Source organism: Ursus arctos, unplaced genomic scaffold, assembly GCF_023065955.2.
Source record: "Ursus arctos isolate Adak ecotype North America unplaced genomic scaffold, UrsArc2.0 scaffold_13, whole genome shotgun sequence".
Taxonomy (NCBI): domain Eukaryota; kingdom Metazoa; phylum Chordata; class Mammalia; order Carnivora; family Ursidae; genus Ursus; species Ursus arctos.
This window is the reverse complement of record NW_026622797.1, coordinates 33,201,309-33,213,638: the sequence shown is the minus strand read 5'-3', so window position 1 is coordinate 33,213,638 and position 12,330 is coordinate 33,201,309. Positions and strand designations below refer to the sequence as shown.

Below are 12,330 nucleotides of genomic sequence, written 5' to 3'. Positions count from 1 at the left end.
CAAAGATGCAGGGATATGATGTGGCATCTGAGCCCCTGGAATTTAGGCAGCTTGAAAACAACAGGACAAGCTTGAGGTTATTGACAAAAACCCGAGAAGACTCTTTGTAGGATTGGGTGTTTACTATGTGAGCTTAATTTACTGGCGTGATAATCTAAATACATGCGCTGTTTGCAGGATTTCTGAGATCTCGATGGAGGTAGCCGAACAAGGACGCCTAACAGCACTGACTCCTCCAGCTCGCTTGATAGAAAGATGTGATTGTCCCCCAGGCTATGCTGGTTTGTCCTGTGAGGTAAGCTGGTTACCCCTAACCTTAAGCTCAACTCACTTCACCAGCCAAATGGAAATACTTCCACAACTATCTTGGCTGCAGTTTTCCTTGTTCATGCATATCCTTTATATATATATATATATAAATTTATATATATATATATAATTTATTTATTTTTTAATTTTTTTACCTTCTGCTCACAGTGTGAGACACAGTAAGATAAGGGTGGTGTTACTGTGACTTAGAAGTAGGAATCACATCCGAAGGGAAATATTTGATGAAAATTAAAAGATTTGTAAAAATATGGAGCAGTCAGGAAATAAGAATGTTTTCAGAAAGCACCTTTATTATATCTGAGCTATTTTCTCGGCACCTCTTCTGAATGGCTAAAGACGTTTAAGCCGCAGTGATTCTGAGATAGGATTATATTAGGATTTGAAGATTGTTTTTATATGGAACATGACAGAACGTAGGCACTAAATAGCAGACTGTTCCCTTCAACATAAGCTTCTCAGAAGGATGTATGTTTTTCCCACAGTGCCACTACCATCCAGTCGTTATATTTTTTAAAATTGCTTATTTTGCTCTCTGGGATTTTCCTTTGATTATCTTTAGAACTGGCATATTTTCTAGATCTTTATCCTCTGGAAGTCTATTTCATTTTTGTGAATATGAAATATTAATAGGAAGAGTATATTATAGGGGAAAGTGGAATGGATGGGAAACTAGCCTGAGTTTGAATCTCGACTTCACCATATACCAGGACTGAGACCTTGCACCATTCACTAAACCTCTTTAAGCTTCAGCTGATAAACCTCCAAAACCCTTACTTGCCACCACACTTGTCCCTCTCCTGCAGACCCATAGTATTCCCCACAGTGCAACAACCAAAGTCATAGGACGGTCGTCCAGGATCTGCTCCAGCCCTGCAGCGCAGATGCCTTCCTGGTAGGCAGATTGTTGGTGCCCACCGTGTAGCTGGTTAGATATTCTTAATACCTCTCCTACCTATGGCTGAGGGAGGAATCATATGAAGACGAAATGAGCTGTGACCCTAAAGCACTATTACGGTGCCCGGCAGTAGGCAACACTGATTGATGTTAATAGTATTATTATGAAATAATTAGTTATATATCCATGCATTGATTTCTTTACATACAATGGTATGCATCTTTCGTAAATAGGATTTGAGGAGTTTTATTAAGTATGGCTCGTAAGGCAGGTGGTGGCACAAGCTTGAAACTAAAGTAACTTAAAAATAATGAATATAAATATCTTGAGATGTAGCATACTATGATAAAAAGAAAAGGAGTTTGGTTTCAGTGAATCCTCCCTAGCTCCACCACTTGGACAGGGTATTCACTCTGTTTGCTGCTGGCCCTTAGAATTTTTACCTGTACAGTCATCATGAGGATTGATTTCAGTGAAAATATGTGTGAAGGTCCTATTATAAACTGAAATACTATTCAAGTTAGTTACCATTATATAAATTCCATGTTGTTCAGAGAACAATATCATAAGAATAACTGCAAATATCTGTGAAACGTCCTTGGAACAATTTTATAACTTTGTGGCTGCTCTGATGGGCGATATTCATATGAATGTGTCTGTTTTGATCTAATAAATAAATAATCCGGCTCGTTATGAAGTCATAACTCCTACACATACATAATGCACTTGTACCCATACTAGTAAGTGTATATATTGCACTTATATGCACAACCAACCAAAATACACATATGTGCACACAGTGTACATGTGAGCATTGAGACGTGAATGTGGCACATATAAAACATGCTACCTTTCCAATGAGTATAAAAGACTTAAAGACAGAAGACAGAAAGAACTTGAGATTTTTCTAGACAAGTGGAATTTTATCCCAAGAAGCATTTTTGCTATACTGTTGGTTTACTGTGTGACCTTGGTCAATTCTTTAATTGGTATAGGCCTTTGTTGCTTTATAGGTATCCAGTCTATAAATTAACAGATTGGGTTTTGAAATTCTAGAATTCTCTGATTCTGCAATATTATTTTGCTATAAAAGGTATTGTGTAAGTAGTCAAGATTGACCTTCAGCTGTCTTGAAGCAAAAGCTACCACAGCTATACTTCTTTCTGCATGTATTTCAAAGAATACTGTTCACTTACAAATAAAAATGTGAGTAGAGTAGCAAATTATTTTAATGCAGTCTACCTTCCATTCTGGATTTTAAATGTTAAAAACTCTTTTTGCTGTGACTGGTAGGCCTTTTAAATAGCATATTCTAAAACATGCTTGTCCATTAATCTTAGTAATTTTCCATCATTATGTGAAAATATATATTAGCACAAATAAGGAAACTGATAAATGGAGAAGATTAAGAGAACTAGGAACACATACAACCCAGCATCTGCACTGGTGGCTTCACCTATGTCCTGTGAATTTCACTTAAGCTCCTATTTACAGACAATAATTACAGTAATATCCTAGTGTTGAGATTATGGGGATAAAGGCCTATCTCTCATAATAAGGTGCCTGAGGTGTTCTCCACATCCCATTGCCTCTAATCCATTATACATCTTATTTATAATTCATCTTGATTCTAAAGTGTAATTACCCAAGCATAAAATCTAATCATCAAAGCAAGAGCTAAGGACAGTTTTGAAATAATACCTCCCATTCCAGTAACATATGCTTTGGGTCATGAATACACAAAGCAATTCCTTTACAATATTTTTGCCAAATGTATGGTATTCTAGAGACATCTGCATGTACAAGCTCTTCATTTCCTGTCTTTACTAAAATGTGGTTGCAAATAAATAGAATTAAGTGTTAGTTACTGCTGAAAATATAGCCAATTGTAAAGACACTTAGCCTTTGCCTGTTGCCTGTCATCTTATGACGCTTTGGCCCTGTCCCTTGAGAGTGTTAGTTCTAGAAATACTCACTTATTACAATCTATGATTGTATGTATGTACTTCAAATCTATGATTTGAAGTAAAGATCAGATTCCCTGTAGAAATCAAATGAAGGACTCAGTTTCCTTACCACGATTGTTGGTATGGGAGCCATTGAGTTTACAGTCATTTCTTACCATTGTCTGAGTTCACATGATTGCCTGACTGACCTAAGCTGACCTAAACTGGAAATGGAAATAGTACTGAGTGTGTGGCTCTCTGCGATAAGATCATGGTGATAAATAGTTGCAGACGATCTCTAGGTTGTATGTTGTGCACTTCAGCCTCCGTCTCCTCACCCTCATGTTACAATAGGGCTTCTGGCTCACAGTTGAGTGGTTGCTGTCTACTGGGTCACCATTCTGGAGCTGTTATTTTTGGCTACTAAAAATAACTTTTTACATCTCCCCAAAATGTATCCCTATTATCAACTCATAAAAGTCAAAGGACAAAATAGTGAAAATAGACTTTTCTTCTCCCATATGCACATCTCTTGGGACACCTTTACCACTTTTGTTATATGTGGAAGACCCAAAGACTGTTTTCATGTGCATAAAAATATCGAAGCAGATGGTATGGGGAAGTAGGTAGACATGGATATTCTGTTACCCAATGCAATGGAGAACAATTACTGTTGTTTTTATTTTTAGTCTGTCTTCAATGACTATATTTTTAAAAATTTTCTGGAATAGAGGCATCTATGTTGATTTATTGTATGTGAAGCACTAACCATACATCATCTTATTTAATCCTCACAACAACCTTATGAAAGAAAAAACAACTTATGGTTTACTGAATGCTTATCCTGCACAACATCAACCATGTTTCCTAATAAGTCTACACCAACATTGAGTACATATTATGATCCCCATGTTATGGGTGGGAAAATGGAAGCCCAGGTGGGGTACAAAACCTGCCCATGACCACACAGCTAGAAAACAGCAAAACTACAATTTGAGCCCTGTTAAATTTGTAACAGAGATTACGTACTCAACTCTGATGTTCTACAACATCCTTATGTTCCAGGTGAGGAAACTGCAGCCTGCAGTGTTCAACACCTGTGTAATATTATATTAGTAAGTGATGAACGAGAATGAAACCAAGGATTCCCTGGTTGCAAGACCGGCGTAAAGGTAGAAGATAGGGTTTCCACTGGCAACGGCACAAGCGCTCTTGTTAAAGTCTAAGGAGAGAGGTGGGAGATGTTGTGTAACTCTGCACCTGGAGCTGTGGGTTTTCTATTCTCTTTGTCTCCATCCTCCCACATTTTGTGCAAATGAGATTTGAACATTTTGATGAGATGCCATATCATGCAAATGAAGATAGAAGGACAGCAGAAGACAATTGAGCTATGAATAACTTTAGCACAAGGAAAGAGAACTTTGGAAAAGTTTGAGTTGAAAAAAAAGGGACAGTGTTTATTTGCTTTTCTTAAATTCTTCATTTTGTTTCAGAAAGGATTGTAGATAGGACTTGAAAAAATAGCTATTATCTTTCCTCTTTTTATTCCGACTCAAGCATAATCATTCTCATAAATGTTGCCCCAGTTCACTGAGAACATCTGATATTGAAAAACTCTCAAAAATACCAAAAGTGGAAAGAATGAATACAAAAAAGGATCCCAGAAAGGAGGGGATTAAGATGGAATAAATACATCCAATTCCTTTAAAGAGTGTTTTCAGGTTCTAACTCTTGCATTGTCTCTTGCTTTGCTAACTCTTAGAAATTTTATCTATCAGGACATAAAATTTAATCTAGAATGTTAGAACTAAAGATTCAGAAATCATCTGAGTTAATATACCTGCTCATTTGTGGGGTGGGGAAACCACATCTCAATGATGCCACGCAACTTGCCTCTATCCCTTAGAAAAAACTAACTTGTAAAATCAAGGCTTCCATATTCATTTGTGGCACAGTATCAGAGTCTGTATGCCCTTTAAAAGGCACACGTTACCAGCAGAGAATGAGGAGCATGCCAGTAATTCTCAATTCTGTCTGCTAATTAGACCCCTCTAGGAGCTTTAAAGCAAGCGCTGGCCCTTACTCTCAACCAGTTGAATAAGAATTTCTACAGGTGGCGGGGTACCTGGATGGCTCAGTTGGTTCAGCATCCAACTCTTGACTTCGGCTCGGGTCATGATCTCAAGGTCATGAGATCAAGCCCTACGTGAGGCTGCTTGCTGGCTGGGGAGTCTGCTTGAGATTTTCTCTCTCCCTTACCCTCTGCCCCTCCCTGCACTGTCTCTCAAAAAATAAATAAAATCTTTTTTTAAAAAACTAAAAGTTAAAAAAAAGAATTTCTGGAGGTGGAGCCAGGTATGAGTATATAAATCTCAGATGATTCTATGTGCAGCCAGGATTGGGAACCACAAAGATAGGCCTAGAAGGTCCAACACAGATCTCTCCTGGGAGCTCAGGCTTAGACTCCCCTTACAGGTGCTTTTCTGCTTTGTCCTGCTCTCCTTCCCAGGAAGAGTCATAGTAATAAGGGTAATTGGGTGTGTATCACAGTAAACTTCACCTGCCCCGCTCACCTTCAGATTTCAGTTTATAACAATGAATTTCATGTAATTCCTCAATGAAAAGTCCTGTTGCCGAACTTTATTCTTCCTCTGAGACTTGTTTTAAACTTCTGTTTGAGGTATAAAATGGACCTACAACTCTCTATTTGTGTGATTTTCACATTCACACATACAGACACAGACACACACATGCACACCCCAACCAAATACACCAGTAAAATAATTATATAGGTATCCAAGGATGAAATCCATGTAAAGAAAATCCAGTTTTATTCTATAATCAACATACTAAAGAAATGGAACGACTCATACTGTGAAATATTTCTAAATACACTTTGAATGGTTTCTTCAGTTTCTTAAAATTTCTAGACCTTATTTGGTAACAATAGCGATATGAACCTTGATTTTCAATAATATGAATATACTTACTAAAATGTATGATGAAGTCCACCATAAGACAAATGAGACTCAAAATATTTTGAATACTGTTCCTGATTTTCTTTATCATCTTGCTCAAAGCTGGGACATTATTTAACCTCATTAAAATTTCTTATAGGCTGTGATAAAAGCAGAGAGACTCTTAATTGAATGCTTAATTGAGGTACTTTTGCAGTATCCAAATCAAAAATAAGCTAGGAGAGTGCTGACTATTGATCTTTTTCTTTTTTCCAAAGAGCCTTTTTGCATACACCACTCTGGACAACCTAGTCCAGAACCAAAAGAACGCAGAAGCATTAGGAAGTTCTTCATGCATTTTTTTTTTCCTGCTTATTCAGCAATCATTCTTTCAGCAGCAGGAGCAAGATAGCCTGTGAAAAAAAATCCGACATAGCCAAGGTGGTCAAACAGTCTCTTTATAATCTTCATTGGGATCTGAAGAGCTCACTCTTACCTCTAACTCATAAATCGAACAGTGTCTGATAAATATGGTAGCTTTGCATACCAAGAGGACTGAGCCTGGAACCTGAGACTGCTCTCATTACCTCTTCAGGACTGTGGGCTTCCTTCCCGAAAGCCAGAGATGTTTTTTTGATACATTTGCATAATAAACCCGAATGAAGATGGAAGTCTTGATTCTGCATATGTCAGCTTTGCTAGCAGTTTTCTGCTTGCTCTCAGATTTTTATTGCAAAATGAAAAAAATAGATCAGGTGAAGATAAATTTTATTGGTGGTCTAATGTTCCCAAGACATGAGAATTTTGAATTTCTTGCTTTTATCATCTTTAAATTATATCAATATAAAAAATGCAACCATGACACTTTTCTATTTATTTAATATTTCTCTGAGTCTCATTGGACATTAGCTAGTTATCCATCAAGCATTGCAAAAGCAGATTTTAGGTTGTCAAGGACATTGGAATTCTCTCTTTAGTCCAAATGACAATTTTATTTAAAAATAAACCTCTTTCTCAAGAAAAAGACTGTTTGAAGCTTTTTCAGATTGAGTGGTATATGCAAAAGACAGCCCTCCTTTGCTAAGTTCTGAGGTCTTGGATGACTTCTGTATACTAAGGACCACACAGAAATACACATTAGGAATCAAAACTGGCCCTTGTGTTTATAAGTGATGTTGCCTTTGATGCAGGTGGGGGGAAAGAGGTCCTTTTTCACCACTGAGGAACCCAAGCATTGCTAAACCAAGATTTATAACTTGCCTGTCCTAATTGCTTTCCTTTTCTTTCAGACATGCATGCCAGGATTTTATCGACTGCGGTCTGAGCTGGGTAGCCACACTCCTAGACCAACTTTGGGCACCTGCGTTCCATGTCAATGTAATGGACACAGCAGCCTGTGTGACCCTGAAACCTCCAAATGCCAGGTATTTACCTGCGTCTTTCTTGAATAAGGCCCATGCTCATTTATCTTTACACGTGCTCAGATATCATGTGCAGAGGCGAGCAAGCTAAACTGCAGGGAGAGAGAGAGAGAGAGAGAGAGAGAGAGAGTGTGTGTGTGTGTGTGTGTGTGTGTGTGTGTGTGAAATAAACCAGATGGGAAAAAAAGACATTTACCATATTACATGTATTTTAAAGTAATTAAAAATTGATCATTGGAAAAACCACTGCTCATGTCAAGAAATAAAATATTAATGGCGCTTTAGGAGAACACCTGAGGACACTACTATTTATTTAAAAATCATATGAGGGCTTTTTTTTCTGATTACATACAAAAATAAACTTATAAAAAATCTGGAAATTATAAAACAATATTAAAAAAAGATAAAAGTCATCCAAAATTCAACATAAACATTTAAAATTTTAGGTATTAGATTTCTGTGAATTTTATCATGTGTTTGTAAATAAGATGTATATAATATCACAGGTGCTGTTTTATGTTCTGTTTTTTAAATGTACCTATTACGAGTGTGTTACGTTGCTGGATGTTCTTTGAAATCTTTAGTCTTTGATTAGATATCCCATAATTTAACCACTTCCAGTAGAATTCCAGCTACTTTTGTTTTTGTTGTTATATTCATGTTAACAGCCTGCCCTCTACCACTGCTGTCTACCTTGGAACAATCAGAACTTTCAAGAAATTCAGGTTTGCCATGTCACCACATAGACTCCCCCAGACTCTAATCCTCACAAGCTCTGGACATCAGATTTGCTAACCCCGTTTCCCACCTCTCCTCATCTCCTGAAACCCCTCCAGTGAGATTTCTGAACTCAAGGTAGAAACTCAGCAAAATCCCCAACCCACGTATGTTCCCTCTTCCTTTAACGTTGTGTTCATTTTGCGGTCCCTGACATACTGCTCCCCCTGGAGCCCTCCAAGTGGTAGCTCTTGCCTCACACTCTTCATTTACCTGAGTCTGAAGGTAGGCAGCTGTCCTTGCTCCTCACTGCCTTCCCCGTAGCAACATGCAGATTTGACTCTCATGCCCCCATCTGTTTGCCTGCTACACCTGCTCATGGATGTTCTCACTAACCCTCAGGTCAACCACCTCATCCCTTGAAGATTTTTTCCTCTGTGTCATTCCCATTCTTTCTAACACTATTCCTGTCATAATTCTTGGTGATTTTAATGTTCATGAAATTAACTCTTCCATCCCCTTAACTGTGCTGCTTCTCCTCACTCCATGGTGCTGTTCTAGAACTTGCCATTATGAGAAACTGCAATGTCTCCATAGTCTCAAGGTCAACTGTCCTCTTCTTTGATCACCATCTCTTTTCTCTCCAGTTCATTTCTTGATACATCAACCCAACCTTTTTAGTCTCACCACTGATGCTCACACCTTTTCGTTGTTCCTTAACTCCTTCATGTCCTCACTTTCTCAACCAGCTTAATATTCATGACCCTTCATTAGCATCACTGCCTTACAATGTTCATTTCTCTTGCTACTCCTTTGTTTTCACTCAGTTACTACTAACACTTGTTAACTCCTACTGCTCCACACCTGTGCCTTCTAAGCTGAATGTGGCCACTGAAAAACAGACAACTATGTTTTCTAGTCTCACCATAAATTCATTATCACTCACTTCAAATCGACCCTTTGTGCTGCTCTGCAACCATATCACTTCAGTCCATTTCCTCTCCCACATTTCTGGATGATTATTTCATACCTTTCCTTTCCTCTTCAAGCCCTCAAACCCCTCCCCCAACCCTTTTCCAGCCTTTCTCTCAATTGATGGTCATGCTTTTATTTCATTGGAAGATTAGAAGTAGTTGGAAGAGAACTAATACGATCGTCCATTACCACATGCACCCACCTTTCTGCATCTGTGTGTGGTTACTTCAACTCTTCCATCATTTTGGATGAACTTTTCTTGTTTCTAGAAAAGACCAAGTCTACACTTAGGCTCTAGATCCCAGCCCTTTCTCCTACTCAAGGATATTATTCCGCCCATCCCTATTCTGCCCTCTCTCTTGCATCATCACTTTTTGGTTCTTTTCTTTTTTTTTTTTTTTTTTTTATTTGAAGAGATAGAGACAGCCAGCGAGAGAGGGAACAGAAGCAGGGAGAGTGGGAGAGGAAGAAGCAGGCTTATAGTGGAGGAGCCTGATGTGGGGCTCGATCCCACAACGCTGGGATCACGCCCTGAGCTGAAGGCAGATGCTTAACGACTGCGCCACCCAGGCACCCCCACTTTTTGGTTCTTTTGCTATCTTAAAAAAATAATTAAAAAAATAAAAACAAACAAACAAAAAACAAAAATAGGGGCACCTGGGTGGCTCAGTTGGTTGAGCGATGGTCTCTTGGTTTCTGTTCAGGTTATGATCTCATGGGTCATGGGATCGAGCCATGCGTCCGGCTCCATGCTCAGTGGAGAATCTGCTTGAAGATTCTCTCCCTCTTCCTCTCACCTCCAGGTGCATGTGTGCTCACGTGCTCTATCTCTAAAATAAATGGATGAATCTTTTTGTTAAGATTGAATTTATTTATTTTTGAGAGAGAGCGTGCGTGTGTGCTGGTGTAGGAGCAGAGGGAGAGGGAGAGAGAATCTTAAACAGACTCTGCAGTGAGCATGGAGCCCCACTCAGGGCTTGATTCCAGGACCTGAGATCATTACCTGAGCCAAAATCAAGAGTCAGACATTTAACTGATTGAGCCACCCAGGCACCCCATAAATGGATGAATCTTTAAAAAAAAATAAAGTAAAAATAAAAACACTCTCTTGACTTCACTTTCCCTCTTGACTTCTACCACTTCATTCATCTCCTTATATACAGTGAAGAGTTGTTTATACTCTCTACAGTTCCTCTCCTCCATTCCCTCTTGAATTACTAAAATCAAACTTTTACCTCTACCACTATACTGAAAGCAGTGACTAATATTCAGCTATCAGTCTTCATCTTTCTTCATCAATCAGCAACATTTGCTGCTCTAAATCACCCATACTCTTTAAAAGTTTTTGTTCACTTTGCTTCCCTGGACATGCTATTCCAGGGATTTCTAAACCAGGGTACTACACCTTCTGTCTTCTTTGCTATATTTTCCTTCATACCTGAATCCTACATACTGCAGTTCCCAGGATTCAATCCTTGGAACAGTAGGCTTCTCTAACTTACACTCATTCTCATGGTGATCTTACCCAAGCACATGTCTTTCAGTACATACACTGAGAGACCATGGTATTTACCACTGTTTCAATGATTAAATCTTAGATCCAACTCTTTAATCTCTCTAGAATTTATTGTGGTATGAAGAGGTATCTTTCTTCAAATATGTATTACTTTATTTTTTAAATTTTATTTATTTTTACTTATTTTATTTAAATGCAATTAGATGTAGAGTTCAGTAATTCATCAATAGCTATAACACCCAGTGCTCATTACATCACATGCCCTCCTTAATTCCCATCACCTATTACTTTAAAGAAACATTTATTTATTAACATATCCTTTTCTCCTTGATACATCATGGTATCTGAGTATATATGAATTTGTTTTATCCATATTAAGGTATGTTTAAAGGATCATCTGTTCTGTACCATTTACCTTCTAGTTCTTATTACAGTGTTCTGATCACCTTCATTTTATACTAAGTTATAATATCTGGCAAAGTAGGGGTGCTTGGCTTAGTCAGTTAAGCATCTGCCTTCTGCTCAGGTCATGATCCCATGGTCCTAGAATCAGACCCTACTTCAGGCTCCCTGCTCAGTGGGAATCTGTTTCTCTCTCTGCCCCTCCTCAGCCCCCTCCCCCTGTTCATACTCACTTTCTCTCTCTCAAATAAATAAAATCTTTTTAAAAAATCTTGCAAACTAAGGCCCTTTCTTTTTCTTTTTCTAATTTCTTGACTAGATGTAATTCTGTATTCTTCCAGATGACGTTCTGATTCGCAGTTTCAATCTCTTCAACAAAAAATGTTACTGGAATTTTTATTGGAATGACATTAAAGCTATGTGTAAAGAACTGCTGTCTTTACACTATTCAGTTATCTTCCCTCAACCCAGGAGTATAATACTCTTTTCTATTCAAAACATTTTGTGTCTCACAGTATACTGTTTTTATTATTACCTGTACAGATTATCCATTTCTTATATTAAACTTTTTCTGTGTATCTTAGATTTTTACTTCAATGGTGAACATTATATTTTTTTCTGTTTCAGTATATTTACTAACTTGTCGTTACTGATAAACATTAACAGAATAGATTTTTTACATGTGTTTGATATCCAGCCTCTTTGTTTTTAGTTCTAGAAGTTTCTCAGTTGATTATTTTAATTATTTTTATATTTATAATAATATTATTTGCAGATAGTTATAATTGTGCTTTTTCTTGCCATTATACCTAGTATAATAAGTTTATGTTTTTGTCTTACGTCTTCTAGAAATGTTAAATAGGAGGGTAATCAGCTGCCTATCTTATTCCTAATTTTCATGTGGATGCCTCAAGTCTTTTGCCACAAAGTATGATGCTGGTGGTTAGCTTAAGATAAAGGTTTTTTATCATGTTGAGAAGACTTCTTTTTATTCCTGCTTTCTTAAAGATATCCCCTTTTAGTTAAGAAAGGATATTGAAATTGATTATGTGCTTATTTGTGAAGAGCAGAGTAAAGGTAAAGATGCATTAAAGATATGCATTTTAGATATGATCATGTATTTGTTTTTACCTTAAACAGAATGATGGATGATATTATTGACTAGATGAAT

At 37.6% G+C, this 12,330-nt stretch overlaps 1 protein-coding gene across 2 annotated transcripts in view; it reads left to right on the top strand.

Moving 5' to 3' along the window:
• Positions 1–12,330, top strand: part of LAMA2 (laminin subunit alpha 2) — a 603,226-nt gene that overhangs the window by 404,218 nt on the left and 186,678 nt on the right. For both annotated transcript variants that reach the window (XM_057311058.1, XM_057311057.1), the window contains exons 29-30: positions 178–295; positions 7,418–7,552. In XM_057311058.1, the coding sequence (XP_057167041.1) occupies positions 178–295; positions 7,418–7,552 (253 nt within the window). The remainder of the gene's footprint in view (positions 1–177; positions 296–7,417; positions 7,553–12,330) is intronic.